Source organism: Drosophila melanogaster, chromosome 3R, assembly GCF_000001215.4.
Source record: "Drosophila melanogaster chromosome 3R".
NCBI lineage: Eukaryota > Metazoa > Arthropoda > Insecta > Diptera > Drosophilidae > Drosophila > Drosophila melanogaster.
The window spans coordinates 17,880,239-17,900,614 of record NT_033777.3 but is presented as its reverse complement, the minus strand read 5'-3'; the positions used below and the strand labels follow the sequence as shown (position 1 = coordinate 17,900,614).

Sequence of the window (20,376 nt, the reverse complement as noted above, 5' to 3'; positions counted from 1 at the left end):
AGCGGAGAGTGCGAAGTGAGAGCGGTGCCAGTTAAACAACATAAAGTGTACTTAATTGGCCCTGAAGCATAAATAATTGAGAGCTTGGCATTGAGCAGCAGCCAAGGCTAATTGGTCAGCTTCCGAAGTTGCAAAAAAACAAAAAACCAATAACTACGCCAAAGAGTGAAAAATTTAAATAAAGCTCAAATAAATTGCAAACAAAGTGAAAGTGTTTAAAAACAAAAAAAGGTAACCACGACCTTGAAGTCTCTTTAAATCTGCCTAATTGAGCGAAAGCGTACCCAACAACCAAGGCGAAAAAAGGCAAACAAATTTGCTCTCGAATCAGTCAATCGACTAACAATACACTGCGCAAATTGTGGCGCCCAACTGACGCTTTTGCATTTGGCCAACCACCCGAGCCACGAGCCACTCAGTGAACCACTAAACCGCCCTTCCACCCACCTATTCCCCCCCCCCTCCTTCACCCGTCCACCTACGACCCCGAACCCAAGGCACTCACATGGAGGGCCTAGAAGCCCCACCCTCTTAACCACCCAACCGCCCATCCACACACACACACAATTGCAAGAGAAAAAGCGGAGGCAGCAGCAACTTAATATTATTGTTTTATTTTTTGTTTCTTTTTTTTTGTTTATTTGCCATTTTTGTGTTGGTTAGCAGGTAGAAGAAAAACGCTCGATTTGTTTACTGTACTGCCACGCAATCCTTGTGTGTGTGTGTGTGGTGTGGGTGGCTTTGGGTGGTTTCATGGTGCTCATTGGTGCCACCTGAGCCCCAACGTATGTGTGAGTGTGTGTGTGTGAGTGGGTGGTTGGCTTACATGCCCAGCAATTTGTACCACAAATTAAGCAACGGCCCAAACAAACCAAAATTTCAATAGCAAGCAAATCTGTAAATAAGAAAAAAGCAAAGTCGTAAAATAAAACAAAGGAAATCCTGCGCAAATTACTGGCATATGGAAATATAACTTCAAAACGAGTGTACCTCAAAAAACTGAAATAAAATTCTAAAAACTCAATAAAGCAAAGCTGACTTTTGAGGTGAGTGTCAGTTGCAGTTAGTCAAGCTTCTCTTGAAGTGCACCCACAACAGCTACAACAATCACAAGAAAACCAAACAACAACTGCCACACACACTCACATCAACGAACCACATTCAAGCCACAATGAAAATGCTTAGATAGCCAAAAAGTTGAATATTTAAATATGCAAAATGCAAATAGATTAGCACCCAGCGTACAGAAATGCTTATGGCCAAAAAAAAAAAAACAATCAGTAACAAAAGCAACTGGAATTTGTCGACAAAGAATGCAAAATAGCCACTTTTGGGTAGATGCCAATAATTAAGTTTCCCTTGGTTGGGTTCGAATTAAAATAAAACTTGAAATTTTAATTGAATTTTATTACAATTCCGCTCAGAACTAATTTTCGTAGAAACTTTAATCCTATTAATAAAAGTAGTGCTTAGTTAATGCTTAAGTTAAAATGTTTAATGTCAGTCAGAAGTTTACAAATCAGTAAAGAAGTCATTTAACATATAAAGTATTAATCAGTATCAGTTGAAGTAGCCATGCCCGTCTGTCCCTCTTTTCGTCTCTTAATTTTTTTCGAAAAGTAGGTTCCCAGTTTTAAAACAATTAATAAATTATTGCTGCAAGGGTGTATAAGTTTCGGTTTTCCGATGAGGGATATCATATCCTTTCGTTATTTACAAATATAACCAAGTGACAACATAGTGTTGCTGGGTTTGATTCAATTAAACAAGGCAGGTGACAACCCCTCAGTCAGTCACTTTCATTCGAACTCCATTGCACTTGGCCAAAACTAAAGTGCGCTTTATAGAGAGCTCTCGGTGTGTTAGTTACATGTTACAGCTTTCTTGTTAGCCGCAAAATGTGAATGTGTGTGCATTGTCGCCCCCCCCCCCTCCTCCAAAAACGTCCACAATACCCCCGCTCAAACATCCCGCCCAAAAACTGTGCAACAAATTTATGAAATGAATTACGTTTTCGATTAAACACACAAAATCAATAGCTCCTCGATGGGCAGTCAAAGTGAGATGGGGTCGAAAACTAAAATGGCAACCGCAACATCAACGCGAAATGTGTCGCATATGGGCGACCAGGCTGTGAATAAGTAAATATAGACCGCACTCCTGCGTGGGTGAGCTGGTGTGCGTGTGTATGTGTGCCGTATGCGTGTGTGTGTGAGTGTCACAGGACATATGAAACGCGTGTTTGTTTGGCTATTTTAAAATGCTACCAGACGAGGATCTTTGGGGAATGGGGCTGAATTTAATTAAATCGTTGACCAACACCAGTTGACGTTGATGTTGCCCGTTTGTTGTTCTTGTTGCTATTGCTGTCGTTGTTGTTGTTCCTTTTCGTCCTGCTAGTTGTTTGTTTGCATGTGCAACTGTGCGTATGAGTGACATTAATGCGAACATTGAGGCTGGCCCACGCGTAAAGTGCGTGCGTGTGTGTGAGTTTGTTTGTTTGTGCTGGTGTTTGCGTGCGCGCGCGTGTGTGTGTGTGTGTGAGTGTTTGCGTGTGCTTGTGAGCGCCCGTTTGCGGCCATTTGTGTGCTATTTATGCGCCTGCGTGTGTCTGTGTGTGTGAGAGTGTGTTTCGGAGCGTTGGTTTAAAAATAGCACAAGCTACGGCTGCTTTCTCCCATTTCTCCCGCTCTGCCGCCTATGATGATGATGATGATGGTGATGATTTTAGTGTCCTTTTGCCAGCCCAACGCCCATTACACCTACTCTCCCTCGCTGACCCCTCGCCCACAGACTCCTTATACCGCCTGTCAGCCAAAAGTGGCTTAAATTTATGGCCAAAAATATAAAACAGGAAGCACACACACACGCACACACTAATGTGAAATTTGTTTGATTTTTCGTTTCTTTGTTTGTTGCACAATGCGATGATTGTGCGCAGCCTTTCTCCACAACAACAACAATAAGTACAACAACGAACAGCAGCAGCAGCAACAGCAACAACAGCAACACTAACAACAATAAGAAAGGTCGCCAAGGGACAGAAATGACCGTGTTTTTGTATACATTATTGATTTTTGCTTTCTTTTCTTGGTCTTTTGCGCCTTTCACTTCCCCCCACCCCCCCTTTCGTGCCACAACGCCAGCACCGCCCCCTCTGCCTACCTTGAAGCAGATTGTGCGTGTGGTTTCTCAAATAATTTACTTTACTTTGGCTTTGTTTTACTTTCGTGCCTTCTTTTGTTTACATTGTTATCGCTGGGTCTTGCTGCCTTTATGTAATTTTTTCACTCGTTTTTATTTTCTTATTTTGTTCTTATTTTTATTTTACTTGCTTTTGTTTTGTTTGCCGTCGCTACAGCTGTTGTTCTCGTTGTTGTTGCCCATTATGCGCAAAATAAACGTTTTGTATCGTGACCAAAGTCAAATGAAAGTATGCCAGGGGTATGGCCCACAAAACTATAACTGTATGGGTGAGCGACTACGACTACGCTAGAATGTGTGTGTGTGTCTGTGTGTCTCGGAAAACTAGTTCTTTTTCGCACCCAAGGCGATTGTCTGAGTGAGTGCTGGCATGCTGTGTGTGTGTGTGTGTGTAAGTGTGCATTTGTTTTAAAGAAAATGGTTGAAAATGCGTTGCAACAACTTTTATTGCCTACTTTCAAGGGCGGCATATAAAACTGCTCTTTTTGTTGAGTACAAATACAAATGCAGCAGTAATGTAAGTTGGAAAGCTTTTAGTCGCTTATAAGCACTGGAAAGTTAAGTTATATACATTATGGCTAGCACGATAGTTATAGTTATTTAAATTTAAGGATATCATTAATTACATCTAATTGAAATCCCCACAGACTTATGTATAGAGTAAGCTAGTTAGTCTAAATCACATTTACCACTCGAACTCACCTTTGAAATGTTGTTTTCATATATTTTTCTCCACTCTTTCTCTCTCTCTGGTCTACCCTGAAAATGAAACACCAACCAACTTGCCCGCCACAAAAACCAAAATAAACCGAAAAAAAAAAATACCCAAAAAAAACCCCTTGAAAAATGTAAATGAAACCCAAAATAAACATCGAATAGCAGGTAATTTTGGCGGCGTTCAAGGTGTCCAAACCGTACTCTCGCCCGGCGATCTACAGATTCATGCAAATGTAAGCGAAAACAAAACAAATGATTAAAACCAGGCCCAAAGGCATTTAATGCGAATTTGAATTTGAATGTGTGTGTGTCTCTTCGATGTTATTGTTTCTTTTGAGTTTCCACGAACACGTGTCACAAGCGAAAGCAAGGAATGTACGATTTTCTTAGTTGTTAACTTTGTTTCCTTTGTTCGAGCACTATCGTCCCTCACTCACACTTTCTCTCACACACTCTCCACAACTTTCTCCTCCCCTAGAATTGTCTATAATAGCCAATAAGCTGGTGATGCGTTAAGCGTTTGTTTTTCGCTTCCGATTCAGATCTCTCGATCGTCACTTGAATACCTCAACCACTCAATCACACAACTATCTCTCTTTTTTCTGGCTGTGAACACACGTTATCGTTGCTGGACAACATTTTTTAAAAAAACACTTTTGAGATTCTTATATATTCGTTACTTTCTGCTTTTTTAATGTATCTTCTACGTTTTTAAATCTACCTGTAAATGTGAACTGATACGAAAAACAAAAAAGAATTTTGACAACACATGAAATCTTGGTGAACAATTTGCATGGATATCGTAACGCTGTTTCCCGTTTCCTCCTTACTTCAACCAGAATACTCACACTACCTTGAACACACACCCCAACATTCAGAACAGTCTACACTATGGGCCTATGGGCCAACAATTCCCCCAGTTTCCGATTTCTTCGAAGACTTAGCTTGTAACTTAATGCTCTTGCGACTTTTAGCCACGACAGATAAGTATTTTCATGCCTTGTACTTCTCCGAAAACCTTTTAAAAACCGGGCACTTACCACCCTGATTCATCTTCTCCCGGCCCCGGCACTCGTAGTTCTAGTCGTAGGTCTACTTATGATATTCGTACTACCCAATCTTAGCTTACTCCTGCAGCTCTTGTCGAAATTGTACGGTAATGTCGCGGATTTTTCGAAAATTTTCCATACTATATACATAGTTTTGATCTAAATCGAAAAGACAACATATAAATCTGTATCTGTAATAATGCATTTTAGTTCTCTAAAGCCATTTTATTTTGCCACAGATTTGTTTACCTAATAGAAGGCACAAACATAATAGTGAAAGCTACTGCATACACTCATTACAAAAGCCAATTAAATTCGAGTTAAAAATGCAACTTCACAAATTTAGCATAATATGTTTATTTTATGAAGTTTTCGAAAAATCAGGAACTTACTCCATTTTCCCCATTATATCGAACTCACAAGGCTGGATCCGAGCTGATCCACGAAACTAAGTCTTATATCATACGTATTTATTTGCTTTGAACTTTTGCTTTCTCAACCGATCGATTACCATTATGATTGTGTGCATTTGTTGAAACATCTGAAAAGGACAACAAACTATGGCAGGCAAGCGGCGCAGTCCCCTTCCAGGAATAATTAATCCAAACCGAACCCCCCTGAGACCTCAAGAAACCCCCAAAGACATCCCAGAGTCCCCTGAACCACCCCCAAAAAAATCCCGAAGAGCAAACCCCTAGTAGCGTTTATAGCCACACCCAATCAACATCTACCACCCCTACAGGCGGGCGCCTCCAGGTGCGCACCTCATTGGATCCGTGGCGCCAGCAGCGCAGCCTCAACGAACGGGATCTGCTCAGCAGCGGCGGTGGTGGTGGTGGTGGTGTCGGTGGTGCTGACTTCCGCCACCTGTCGCACGCCACCCAGCGGCTGTACGCCTCCGCCGATCAGCGGGATCGCTACGAGCTGCAGCTGCAGCACCGCGAGCGCCTGGAGCAGTATCCTCTCACGCGCACCGCTCGCCTGGACGTCCAGCAGCGCAACTCGCTGAACCGCAGCAACCACGAGCGGCAGTTCTCCGGCGGCGGAGCAGGCGTAGGGCCAGGAGGAGCGGGTGGTGGTGGTGCTGCTGGCGCTTACCGACGTGCCCCGCCCTTGGCAGCCGCCGGCGGCGGTGGCAGCAGCAGCAGCAGCACCACTAGCAGCAGCTACTATCCCCAATCGAAGCCGCAGATTGTGATTGGTCCGGGATCGGGCTACGATCGGGGATCGGGATCCATGGCTTCCATGGCATCGGCAGCGGCGGCAACAGCGGCGGATGCCCAGGGTCAGGCGGCGCGGAATAGCCAGCGTGGTGGTCTGCTGGGCGCCACGAGAGGCGGCGGTGGCAGCAGTTCCGTCAGTTCCACGGAGGCTGCCTACTGGGACGAACCGGCCACCAGTTCCTCCTCATCGGCGGCACAAGATTCGCGACGATTCACCGAGCGCAGAATAAAGAAGACGGTGCGTTTCGATGCCCACGACGAAGAGGCCTCCATATTGGCCAGCAGTTCACTGCCCCCAGTCACGGCAATCCTGCCCTCTACGGCTGTGGATGTGGGTGCAGCCACCATATTGAGCAGTGGAAAGAGCCTGGATGCCGTCGGAGTTGGTGGAGCTGACTGGTCGCGATGGGAAGCCGAGCGACAGGGTAGCCAGGACTCGGCCACCAAGGACTCGGGCATCGATACCAGCAGCACGTTCACCAGCAGCGAGGACTCGAATCGAGGAGATGGGCCCAAGGTACACACAGATCGCAGCTGGAGAAGAAAGATGAAAATATAACCAAGATGGGCAAGAATGCATTGTGTCTGTGTAGAGTCCTCTCTCTCTCTCTGTCTCTCTCTTTGTCTCTTTCTCCCCCTTTGAAGCCCACATTCCGTTTGTCTGTGTGGGGAGTAACCCCATGAAATCCAAAAAAAAAAAAAAAAAAAAAAAAGATATCCCACCAACTTTCTCTGTTTGTTGTTCTTGTCATGTCCAGAAAGTAACCATAAACCCCAGACCATAATCAAGCAATGATATCGTTTTTGGTTATCACTCCCAGCTCGCAACTAACTTCCAGCTATTGTGACAAACATCTTGACAATTTCAGCATACAACCTCACTTCAAAAACTAGAACCCAGCGATATTCGAAACCCACAAATAACCAATCTTGCATGCCCCAAAATAATCCGACTTTTTACAAACCTCTAAGTGTTGTGCTTGCATGAATCTCCACCAAAAAAAAAAACCAAAAATCCGAACAACCCCTTAGCACGCCCTGCATGATTGCTAAATGTCGTTAACCCACACCGTTTTTTTAGCATTCGAAATTTATATGATCCGTACCTCAGGTTGAGGTAACTCTTGAATCGTGTGTGTTCTCAAAACAAGTAGGAATACCAATAAAACTACTATGTATCTATATCTATGCGCTATGCCAACTATCCGTGATTGCGTAGAACATGTTCCTAGACTCTAAGAAAAAAAAACAAAACAAAAACTTGAATGTGAAAAAACTGTACAAACTGTTACTTTCTACTGTTATATATACATATGTTTTCGTTGACCAAATCTAATTGTAAGTTACGTCTAGGGTATAAGCTGTATGTCTAAGGCGTTTCAAGCAGTGCAAAAAGCTAACTAAAAACAATTCTACTTCCCGCATACGATGGCTCCCCACCGACACCACATCCAACTACTTACAACCAAAATCTATGCACGATCATCCGCAATCCGAACTGTAAACTGTAAACCACCAATCCCACCAATATAATAATAACCAATAACCAATAACCAATCACCAAACCAAATCAAACCAATTACCATCCCAACCACCACACCCACGTAAATCGTAAATCGATCGCTGCGCATATAGAATCCGGTGAATTGGCAAACATCCGCGGACAATACTCGCCTGATCGGGCATATGATATTGCGTAAATACTATGATGGGGAGGATATATTAGGCTTAAAGGTCAACGGCGGTCAGCCCCTCGCAACGGGTGGATCGGTATCGGGAGCGGGAACGGGAGCAGCTATAGGAGCAGGAGGTCCATGCGGGGCCATTGTGGAGAAGGTGAAGCGCGGATCGGTGGCCGATCTCGAGGGAAGGATTCGACCAGGTAATGTGCATCCCACTTCATTCAGCCATCGCATTACACTCTGACTTTTCTCTCTATTCTTTCTATCTGTCTGTGCTCAAACATCTACATGCCATTCATCCAACGCTCATCCATCGATCGATCGACGGCGCAGGTGACGAGATCCTCGAGTGGAATGGCCGCGGCCTGCACAACAAGAGTGCCGACGAGGTCTACGACATCATCGACGAGAGTCGCCTGGACGCCCAGGTGGAACTGATTGTCAGCCGGCCGATCGGCAGCGGCGGCGGCAGTGGCGGCAGCAGTGCCAACGTCAGTCCCATAAGCGGAGCCTCCGGCGGATCCGCCAACAGTGTGCCCGCTCGCCGCTCCTCGGCCAACTTCCCGCACAGCGGGTTGGCGAGCAGCATGGCCGGCAGTGCGGTGGTCAGCAGCGGGGGAAGATATCTGCAGCGCAAAGGTACTATACCGTATCCATATAGTATGTATAGTTCCCAATGACGGCGGTTTCTATAGGGATTGTGTGTCTGTGGAAGAGCGTGAACAAGTGTGATAGAAATGAATGTTTCGCCTTAATTTCCAAATACATCCTCAAATACAATGCAAAATTAGAGGTGCCAACACCTTCATTAATTAGGAAAATATGAGAGTCTACCTTTATTTTTCGTATTGCCTCCAACGATTTCTAAAATAAATAATAATAGCACGATGCCTAAGCTGAGGAACTTCCACAGGTTATTCCATGCGCTATATTATAACCACAATAATTAAATTAGAATAAAACCTATAAAAATTCAATTAAAGTCTATTAAAGATAAATTTGTTGTCATTATCTTCACTTCCTGAATGAACAAGTGTCAAGTGTGTATGGTGGTGCAAACTGATGGGTAAACAACAAAGATCTTAGTCACTTCCATGAATGCAACCACAATGTTATGACTTATCATCTAACGATACCACAAAGTACATGATAACTCGACTTAACCGCAACTCAAATTTATATGAATACCAAGCATATTCCCAAGCATAACCTTGGCTTCAACCATTTTCCAGCTCCCGCGGTCGAGGCCATTGAAATCCATCGGGACAAGCCGAGCGTGCTAATCACCTCGCCCGGCTCGCCGGACATCCACACCAGTGTTTCCGGACCGGGATCGGTATCAGGATCAGGACTCCGGCAACGTGGCGGCGTCGGGCAGACGCAACGCCTGGGACCAAGTCACAGCACCCATAGCCATAGCAGCAGCGGGAGTGGCAGCGGCAGCGGCAGCAGCACCAGCAGCGTCCACGCCCCCGCCTCCGCCCACGGCCCCGTCCACGCGTCGGCGTCCGCTTCCGGTTCCGCCCCTGGCGGCCTGCACGGCACAACGACGGCGGGCCACCATCACCACCCGCACCCGCACCACTACCACCCGCACCAGCATCCGCTTCCGCATCCGCACCAGCATCAGGGTCCGCCCGCCGCCCACCTGCAAGGCCACGGGGTGGGCGGTGGCATCGGCATGGGCAGCGGCTCCGGCACCACCACACAGCCCATCCCCATCGAGGGACGGCTGCAGCTGAAGCTTGGCTACGACCAGAACACCCTGCAGCTGATCGTGACCCTGGTCTGCGCCACCGGACTCTCCCTGCGCCAGAGCGGAGCGGGCCGCAATCCATATGCAAAAGTGAGTGAAACTATTAAGATTTAATTTTGTATATTGTTTTTATATGTTAACTAATTATCTACCTATAAATGAACGATTATTTTTTCCTATGCAAGGTGTTCCTTCTGCCCGATCGAAGCCACAAATCCAAGCGGCGAACGAAGACGGTGGGCACCACCTGCGAACCCCGATGGGGCCAGACCTTTGTCTACTCGGGTCTGAGGCGCTGCGATCTCAACGGCCGACTGCTCGAGGTGAGTTGTCCCCACATTAGAGCACCTCTATATGCTTAATCCACCGAGATGATTCCATTCGAAAGGTGACGCTGTGGGACTATGTGCGGTACGGGGCCAACGACTTCATCGGCGAGGTGGTCATCGATCTGGCGCACCACATCCTGGACGACGAGGCCGAGTGGTATCAGCTGCAGCCCCACCAGGACACCTCCTATCTCGTATGTGTGGGCCGCGGCTCTTTAAGTTCGTTCATTTGGTTTCCATTTTGCGTTCGTTCGTTTCCGTTTCCTGGTTGTTAAAGAGGTGTTGGTAAACACTTGAAAAGAAAATGAAATGAAATCGATGGAAACACACAGAGTTCAGGTTCAGTTCTACGAACGAAGTTTCGGCGAGTGAAAAACTTAACACAAATCTGGCTAAAAGTCAAATGGAAAATGTTATCGTTTGTTTACAATTATTTGTTTTTGTTCATTGGTTTGTAAAGCTCGATGTTGTGGTGGATCTAGTCTTCACTTTCTTAGGTCTCTCTCGTAAATTTCCTAATAGCTTTGTATCTTAAGATCGTAAGATTTAAGGTAAATGGATGAAAGTGAAGGCCAGAATCAGCCTGGTAATGTCCTTTACCCACCCTGCTCAGCCCCCCCGCAGCAGCTGCCCGGTTTGAACAAAATTATTAACTCCGCATTGTCATAATCTGTTTATTTTTTCGTTGGTTTTTTGTCGTGCACCCGCCAATACATCACCACCCAAATAAAAAAAAAAAAACACCACCCACCATTGCCAACTACAACAACAATAACATCATTAAAAACAACAACACGTGCGATTATCCATACAACATTGCGACGCAAAATTTATGACAACAACCAACCAACTAAACAACCAACAACGAAAACAGTTACGTGACGAGGGCAGCGATGTGGACGGCCTGATACTGACACCGACAGATCATTTATCACCGCCGAGCACCATGTCGCGCCTTAGTGATTCGGACACCACGTCCGACTGCGACATCGATGGAATGACTCCGGGGGCCAGCATCTCGTCCATGGGCAGCTCAGCGAGTCCGCCGCCCCTGCTAGAGGTAACAGCCACCACAACAACTTGAAAACAACTTCAACAACAACAACAACAACAACAACAACAACAACAGCCTGAACAACAAACATCAGAGCAACACTACACTGATCGAAAGCACCATATAGGACACATACACAAGAAACAAGCTTCGGGAGTTACAGAAATCGAATCAATTTTATTATTTCATATGTATATAGTACACATCGAGAAACGGGGAGGTCTCATTCAAGCCAAAACAACTGACAGCAACAACAAGAGCGAGAGGACCAAAAACACCGACACGTGTATACATTAGACTTCAATCGCAGCTTGCCAACTTCCAGTGGCACTCAGCCCCACACACAGATACATGCATTACATACAAACAAGCGAACATTTCCGTTCCCAGCCACCCACTAAGCCACACACACACGCAAATGCCCACAAAGCATTTGACGTAAGTAAGGCTGTATACTCTTACTTGGAAAATATTCAAAAAAAATATGAGAGGCAACTTAATCATAGAGGAAAAGGATACATTGATATCTAAAACCTTTGCGTTATAATTACGAATATGTCATCTTAGTTGAAATTTATCTATAAAACATCTTACATTTGAAGAAAGATTTGTGAAAATTCACCCTAACCTTTGACATATTAAATCATAAAAAAAAATTAAAAAGTTTCTTAGTCCGCCCAAATGAACGTAAGAGAGTACAGTCTTCGGCGAATCGAAAATTCTGTGGAGCTGTGTGTGCTTATTTGGGTTCCCATAGTTTGTTATCTTTCTTCCCTCTTTGTGTGTGTGTGCTTTTTCTAACTGTAACTCACAAATCACATGCCATGAGCAGCAGCAGCATCAGCATAAGCATCACCATCAGCCAGCACAGCAATCGCAAACGAAAAGAAAAGAATAACCCATACCGTACATGACCATCCTGTGTGCTCCATCAGAGGGCTCCATTTTGCGGTTCCAGTTCCTGTTCCTGTCAGTTATCAGTTCTCAGTTCGCATGCACAGACACAAATCCATATACAAATAGAAATACCAACATAGACACAGATACAAACACACATTCTAACTGGTTCATGGTCAGGGACAGAATCGGACTGATGCCGACTGTTCATGTTTTTTTTGGCCAAAACAAGACATGACACCATCCAGCAATTGTACAAAGTATTTTCGTTATCATGGTGTATTTTTAGTTCGTTTGAAACTTTATTCAACTAATTGGTGTCGTTGTTTCGTTGTGCGTGTGTTAAATTTTTCTCTCTCTTTCTCTCGATCTACTGCCTCTATCTCTTCGAAGTCTAAACTGTCGTTCTACTAACTCTCTCTGTTCTAAGAGCCCAAATCGAATTTAAGCCCTACTTGGTCGCGTCTTTTCAGCTAACGATAACGATAACTATTGCATTTAAGTTGAAAGTTAATATAGTCTAAGTCATATAAGCCAAATGCTTTAAGTTAAGAATCCGTGTAAACCGTGTAAACTTGAGAACACATACTGCCCAAGGCTATCTCTGAACTCTAAACTCTAAAACTATCTCTCTGTCATAAGTTCCACGATCAAACTAAAAAAACCATTGAAGAGCACCTGAAAACTTGAAAACTTAAAACCGCTTTGCATGCCCTGGTAGAGAACTGCTTTAGTCCATCTATCCATCACTTAGCACTTGCGAAACGCTCTTTCCACCGCTTTCCTTGTGGCTTCTTCACCCCGTAGCTTTAAGTGTGTGTAGCATTGCGTATACTTGATGTGAGTTGAGTTAATCAATCGAATACATAACCCGATAAACCACTGAATACCCAGAGACACTCCCACACAAACACAATGTATGAGGTCTATATTTTCAACGCAATATCTGAAATCCCACACATTAAAAACAGCATCACACTGTGCTCCAAACTCTCCATTCATTTTGATCATATGTAAATTTCTCTATTGTCTGCTCCTTCTTTTTCTCTCGATTCCAAAACCCTCACTCAAATAAACCCCAAAATCCAACCACCCCCACCCATCCGTTGGAAAACCCTGCGTTCCGACCTCCAATCCGAAACCCAAACATGACGATCCAGCTCGATCTAAACGAGCGTCGGTCCCGACGTGACATGTCGCCCCAGGGCCGCAAACGGGTGGCCGGGATGGTGGCCCGCGACTACCGCACTGTATCTGGCATTGGACAAAGTTACCACAATCAGGTTTGCACCCAAGCTAAATTAACGAACCACCCAACAAAATGGCCAAAAGGCCAAACAAGAAACAGAACAGTACAGACAAAGAAAACACTGCAATTGGGTATATATTAACTTAGGAACTACCTTGGGGTAGAGTTCTGAAAAAAATTCCTAGGACCAGAGTTCAAACGGTTTACAGTCTCATTAAATGTAAATACTATTTTGCTTTTAAAAGATAATAAATAGTTCATCATAACTTTCAGCCCTGTTGGGCTTAGACATTAAACAAACCTATATTCGAAAGTCACATTTCGACTCAATCGTAAAATCAGTCCTAACATATCTTGACCATTCCCACAAGTTTAGCTAGTGTCTTAGTTAGACCAAAACCACTGCCAACTTACTGCACTTTCAGTTCAGAGTTTATGCTAATCTTTTACTAAACCTAACTAATTATACTTATAACCCACTAATAAGCTAACAAGTCGTGTGCGGCTCTAAATGTATCTTGATTGATTTCGTTTCGAAAGTGTATTTTTAACCAATTTGTTTGGCTCTCTATCTCTTGCTCTCTTAACTCAGCTCCTACGTTTTATCATATATATCTATATGAACTTACCTGTGTTTTTGTTCCAGTAGAAGTTGCAGTAACAGTTAATCAATTACACGAAAAACTGTCACACACAAAAGACCAAACACACTTTTAATGCCTGCCACAAAACCACAAAACCACATGAACCACCCAGATACCACTCACTCAAACCTAGTCAGTAAGCTCTAATCCGAATGTTTGTCAGAATCCCTGCGGGATCCCCCGTGCGGGGATCACTGAGCTTCGGTCCAAGGGTGCACCACTAAACCACACTCTACTTTCCATGCCACCATCTGATGCACCACGAGCAGGCCTCTGCCACCGGCTACTATCGTCGCGGAGGTGGTAATGGTGTCGGCTCCGCCATCGGTCCCGGTGGCATGAGCCTCAGCCAGCGGAGTCACTCGGCGGCACCCAGCGACGGTTACCACAGCAGCGGAGTAGGAGGAGCGGCCTCCGGCGGACCCGCCTACGGCTATCGGAGCACCAGTCCCAGACGGGGCTCCTTGTCGCCACCCGACGACCGCTACATAGACTATCCAGTGCTTCCAGTACACGGCTCCTCGCCTAACGCCCCATCGGTCTACCAGGGACCGGGTGGTGTGTCCTCAGCGGCGGCATCTGCCTCGCAGCAACAGCGATTCCAGTCGCGATCGGCCACAGCCACGCCCACGGGATCTCCAAAGAAGAGGCAGCTACCACAGGTAACCAACAATATGGGATGATTTGTCAAAAATGAAAGGATATAATATATGATGGTTATATATGCCACACCGTTTTACAAATAGTATGTTTAATTTTTCTAATGCAACACAATACAAATACCCAAAAAACTCCTAGCATTTCGGATTATAACTGGTTTACAAAATCTGCAGACAACTCAACATCCGCTCTTTCTACTCCAGGTGCCGCAGACCTCACGCAGTGCGATGCTGCGAGATCGACTGGGTCAGGACTTCGACGAGCGGCTGGCCTCGGGTGGTCGCTTCGGGCGGCACCGCACACGGCAGCCGCACCACCAGGCCACCTACCGCAGCACCGGAATGGGCGGTTGGGAGCGCCACTACACGGGTCTGTCGGACAGCGACCTGCACTCTATGGACGCACGGATGCGACCAAGGCACTCGTTATCGCCGGACAAGGACTTTATGGGCGAGTTCGGCGACTCGGACATGGAGTCGGTGGTCAGCGTGACCTCCAGCGCCTTCTCCACGCAGTCGGAGCGACCGCGCACGTCGCGCGGACTCAGGTAAGTGGGCGGCAGACTGAGGAGAGGAGGAGGTGTATGGAGGAGTGCCAGTCGAGCCCAAGTCATTAGCTATTAGTTAAGTAAGCCAACTATGCCAAGCTACGCTGCCAAAATTATGCTGAAATTCCGCTCTGGCTCATTGGTCTTCCTTTAACACATATTAACTTTCTGCGTGGTAGATGCGAGTTAAAATCCCACTAAATTAGTATTGGTATCAGAATCGGAGCGCTTACCGCCCAACTCTCTCTCTTTGACTTGAACACATATACACGCACCAGTATCTCGCTAACACAGATACACTAACACCTTGAAGGGCACACTGAAACCAACGAAAAACGATAGCGAAAACATAAAGTTTCTTTTCTGCATTTACTTTTTGCGTTTGCCAAACCAACCGACAAAACCAAACCGCTTAAAATAAAAATCAAATCTCTATGAAAATCTCAACAACAATCAACAACGCCGCTATCGTCGCGCGTACTCTCTTTGTGTTTGTGTTTAAATGCTTCTCTCGCGTGCTGTGCTCACCACACGCTTACACGGCAACTACTCACCACCAAACTCAACAACACTCAACTACAACTCACCACAACAATCGAAAAAACCACACACTCACCTCGAAACAAACGCTGACCTCGGACGTTAATCGTTCTATCTTCCCCCACGAATGCGCATTGTTAATTGTTCAACAACAACCACCAACCCACCACACTCTCAAAACTCACCACATGACGAGCGCTGTCTATTGATAAATCACGATCATTTGGTAATAATATGTGGCATTACTACCAACATATCCGATCCCTTTCTAAACTCTTGCATGCCTCGAAACTGAAATGTTTTTACCACAAACCACTTACCACCGCTGCCAACCGTTACCACCCGATACCACCCGTTACCGTTGTCCGCAATAACCGTTAGCTTCCCCCGCAACTGGCGCAATCTCTTTGGCGTCCGCAACAGCTTCCTCGGAGGAGCAGGAGGCGAACCCATTACCGGACTGCGGCTGCACCACTCGGAGCCCGGAAGGGCCAATACCATCGAGGTGGATGACTGCGACTATCTGCCGGTTGGCGGTGCCCAGCAGTTGGTGTTGCTGGAGCAGCTGGAGCAACTGCAGCAGCTGGCCGCTCTTGCGGCAGCAGATTCCCCACCCATTTCGGCGGGAATTGGAATACAGCCACCTCACCAAGTTTTGGTTACCGATGCCAATAGCGGCCAATTGGTGGAACAATTCTACGTTGAGCCCGGCACAATGGCCGAGGAGATGATGGAGCCACTCGATCCCCATTTACATCCACATTCCGTCTTCTACTCGCCATCGCCCCATTTGCCACCACAGCCATTCGACATCGATATCGATACCATATATCCACCACGACGGTCCAACGGACTGAAACCGAACGTACAAGCCACCGCCGCTGCCTATCCGCTGCCGCTGCTGCCGAGCTTTGAGCAATTCAAGCGCATTACCACGCCCATCACGAATTTCTTCCGCAGCTCCTCGCCCGCGGGCGTCCATCCACACGCCCACGACCACACCTCCACGACGCCCAGTTCGCTGGTGGGCTATGTACGTGACCACCAGGACAAGAGCTGCAGCCACTGCCAGAATGGAAGTCAGCCGGTGGTGCTATCGACGCACCACACCCTTCACCTGACCGCCGCCGGTCTGGCAATCGGCGCTTGCCAGGATCCGTGCTGTCTGGCGGATGCCCATCCGCACCCACAGCATCAGCCGATGGGCTATGGGGAGCCACCCTCTTCGGATCCTGCGATGTGCGGCGAGTGTGTGGATCAGCACTTCCTGGGTGGATTAACGGGACCGCAACTGAATCTTGGTGTGGTTCCCACTTACCATGTTCACACGCCCACTCCAAATGCCCATCGGCGTGCCAGGGGACAAATGGCAACTCCTGCACCTCCGCCCACGCAATCAGTGCTACGCCTTTCGCGCCAATTGAGCGAAGATGCCCTCGTGGCAGCCGTTCCCATTTCGGAGGCCAAGGCGCAACCAACTTCGATCCTGAAGAAACCGAAGCTGGAGCGAAGGCGACTCTTTCACGAAGGACAATCGCGGTCGCTAGACTACGATGATCTGCACACGAAGAGCTGGGGTCGACGTCGAATTCGGTACGAGGACGAGGTGATGCCTTCGTCTGGAGACTATCCGTATCCCCATTCGAATCCGTATTCCAGCTACTCACCCACGGCGGCAATGTCGCGACGCTACGGATCGGAGACCAATATTCGACAAAGTTATATGGGTGCAAATGTGGATGCCAATCATCCGCTGAGCCACTCGCATTTCCTGGTAACGGATGACAAGATAGTGACCATTACCTACGACTCGGATGTGGGCTGGACGCGACGGGGCGTGGCTCCGTCCCTCTTTCGCGGAGCGCACCGACAACGTGGACTGGCGGATCCCAGGAATCACATGTCGCTGGATTTGCAGCGAACCAGCCAACAAAAATTGTACGGACCGGCGGCACCGTATTTGAAGCGCCGAAGGAATCTGCCGCATCCGCCCAGTGCGCAGAATGCCCATAACTTTTCACCAATGGAGCCGGGATCGGGAATGGATGGGCTAAATGCTGCGGCAGCGGGAATGGTGGAACAGGGCAACGGAATGGGTAGCGGTGGTGCACACAACACTACCAGTACACACAATAGCAACCACCACAATAGCCAAGCGAGTAGTGTTAGTGTTAGCCAAAGTCACAATCAACAACTTCAACAACAACAACAATTACAACAACAATCAGTTAGGCAAAAAGGGAAAGAAGGCACCACCGCCATTAGCGGATCGATGATGGCATCGGAGCAGCTGACGAAATCTAGTAGTGGGAGCGGTGGTGCAACATCTGCTGCCGCTGCTGGGCATCTTGTCGTCGGTGGTACTAATGCTAATAATGCTTCTTCTTCCTCTTTTGCAAATCCCCAACCACCACCACCACAACAACAACAACAACTTCATGGATCACCCAACAATCTCAACAACAATAACAAACGTGCCCCATCATCAACACCACAACAAAACACGAACACCATAAATGACGCCAACAACCTGACGCTCGACGCCACACAACAACAATCACAACAACAACAACTACAACAACCACCAAATACATGCACAAATCAAAACACGAATCCAACAACCACATTAACAACAACAACCACAACATCGTCGAATGCAACGAATGCTGCGACAACGACAACCGCAAATGCAACAAATGCTACAACAACTGCCACAAATCCAACAACAACAACAACGAATAACACGAACGAACCAAACGCAACAACAACAACCACAACAACGAACGCTAATGCTGACGCGGATGCTGACGCGGACGCTGATGCTCCGCTGGACGCCATCGACTGGGATGCCATCGATGCTATGCTGGACGACGACTTTAGCGAGTACGACAAGGACAAGAACGGCGCCGAAGAGGCTGGTGGCTCCAAGTCAGCGGAGGGTGCAGGTGCCGAAGATAAAGTCGGTGAGTAAAAGGACACCCAGTGGGGAATGGGGGAAAACTTCCACTAATATTCAGTAAGCAGTAGGCAGTAAACAGCCTAAGAGAGCCAAAAACAATGTTAATAAAAACAGAACATCGTTGATGTAATTACAATGCCCTTAAGAATCCATAATTTCTCAAATGTATTCAACTTGTATATGCAACTAATGTCCTTTCACAGATGGCAGCCTCTCGGACACCGCGAACGATCGGAAGAAGGGCGGCGGCGTCGACCAGGAGCGATCCCCGAAAGGAGGCAGCGGCATGGGCAAGAAATCGAACTCCACGTCGCAGCTTTCGGCCACAGGTAGGGCGATTTTGTTCCGTTCTCTGTTTGCGCTCGTTAACCGTTCTCGTTCCGTTGCCTTGTGTTGCTCAGTCAGCCAGTCAATCAATCAATCAATCAATCAGTTCGTCATTTGCCCAGTTATTTGTAGGCTCAGTTTGGAATTTGATTTCCATCAGGAGCAGCCCATATATATATTCTTATTTTGATCCATTGCTTTGCCATTCGTTTTTGCTTTTGCCCAACTAACAACTAACCAGTAACCCAACTCATAACCATAACCATAGCCATATAGCCAAGCTAACCAAACTAACCAATTATATAGTAATACTAAGCATACTAAAATTGTGTAAAATGCCATACTCGAAGGTCGTAAAAGACGTATGGGCTTTGGAAAGAAGGGTAAGAACTCGTTCACGGTGCACCGCAGCGAAGAAGTGCTGCCCGGCGATATAACGCGGGAACTGCGAACCGGTGGCGGATTGGGCGTCAGTCTCGGCGGTGCCGGTGGTGCCGCCGGTGGGTCAGGTGGTGCCGGCGGGGGCGGCCTGTCCCGCGGCTCGTCCTCGGAGGTGGACGCCATCGAGCAGTTCTTCGGCGATGGTGCCGGCGGGGAAAGGTGCGCACTTTCTACTCCAAACTATCTTCTCTCTCTACTCTCTTCTACTCTACTCTAAACTTCTACTCTACTATGCTATGCTATCAGTTTTTTTTTTCGGTTGATTATCGTTTTGTGACTTTCTTTTTAAGTTTTGAGTTGCCTATTTGGAGGAGGAAAGCGAATATGTTTAACGAGTGAAGCTAATGCCAGTCAAGCTATCGATTGAGATGATAAACATTAGTCGTATCAGTAACCGTAAGGCAGTAACAGTACAGTAACGGTAACAGATATCCCCAACCCGAAAACAAATTCCCGTTCAGCACACAGGATGTTAGTCCTTCAATCCCTAGATATAAGAGCTTTTCATTCACTTTGCTCTCTGACTTTTCGCGCGCGCTCTCTTGCCAAAGCTTCAGCCAAAGCTCTCTTTGTCTATATTTTTCGCAGGCATGACCAACTTTAACGTAACTTTTAACGTAACCCGCCTTTCCCAAGTTAACTTGATTTATTATTTCCCCCGATATCCTTTTAAAGCGCAGGCGCAGCAATACAAATTTATCCAGAACCAGAACAACCAACCCAAATAAACCAATAAACCAAGAACCAACAAACCAATCCAAAGTCGATACGTATTTTTAGGCTTACAAGGGGTAACCCCTATAAATGGGGAAGCCCCCTTCAAAACGAAGCGGGGCACACCGAAAGCTTTGCCCATCCGCAGTTTTTCCGGAAAATGCCGGCTCTTGAGCAAAGCTTTCGCCTGTGCGCACACGTGGCACACACTTTTCGCACGCACTGTGCGTCGGTGTGGCTGCGCCCCAATTGCATTTTACTTTCGTAGCAGCATACTCTATGTACTATTACTAACCTAAGCCGTACCGATTGCTAATGCCATTTTTATATAACCAAAACACACAACATTTATTATTATCCTAGCGTTCTATTCGATTTGCATGC

The 20,376-nt window shown here is 46.6% G+C and overlaps 1 protein-coding gene across 14 annotated transcripts in view; it reads left to right on the top strand.

Moving 5' to 3' along the window:
• The window catches only part of Rim (Rab3 interacting molecule), a 43,831-nt gene that overhangs the window by 15,964 nt on the left and 7,491 nt on the right, over window positions 1-20,376 (top strand). For 3 of the 14 annotated variants that reach the window (NM_001260231.1, NM_001260234.1, NM_001260239.1), the window contains exons 8-20: window positions 5,713-6,710; window positions 7,829-8,075; window positions 8,209-8,514; window positions 9,108-9,721; window positions 9,817-9,954; window positions 10,020-10,154; window positions 10,835-11,020; window positions 13,072-13,194; window positions 14,074-14,466; window positions 14,668-15,011; window positions 15,933-18,514; window positions 18,714-18,839; window positions 19,188-19,437. In NM_001260231.1, coding sequence (NP_001247160.1) covers window positions 5,713-6,710; window positions 7,829-8,075; window positions 8,209-8,514; window positions 9,108-9,721; window positions 9,817-9,954; window positions 10,020-10,154; window positions 10,835-11,020; window positions 13,072-13,194; window positions 14,074-14,466; window positions 14,668-15,011; window positions 15,933-18,514; window positions 18,714-18,839; window positions 19,188-19,437 — 6,442 coding nt within the window. Of the gene's footprint in view, window positions 1-4,086; window positions 4,155-5,712; window positions 6,711-7,828; window positions 8,076-8,208; window positions 8,515-9,107; window positions 9,722-9,816; window positions 9,955-10,019; window positions 10,155-10,834; window positions 11,021-13,071; window positions 13,195-14,073; window positions 14,467-14,667; window positions 15,012-15,932; window positions 18,515-18,713; window positions 18,840-19,187; window positions 19,438-20,376 lie in introns of all 14 variants that reach the window. The other 11 variants (NM_001260237.2, NM_001014630.4, NM_001260232.2 and 8 more) reach the window with 7 other exon arrangements.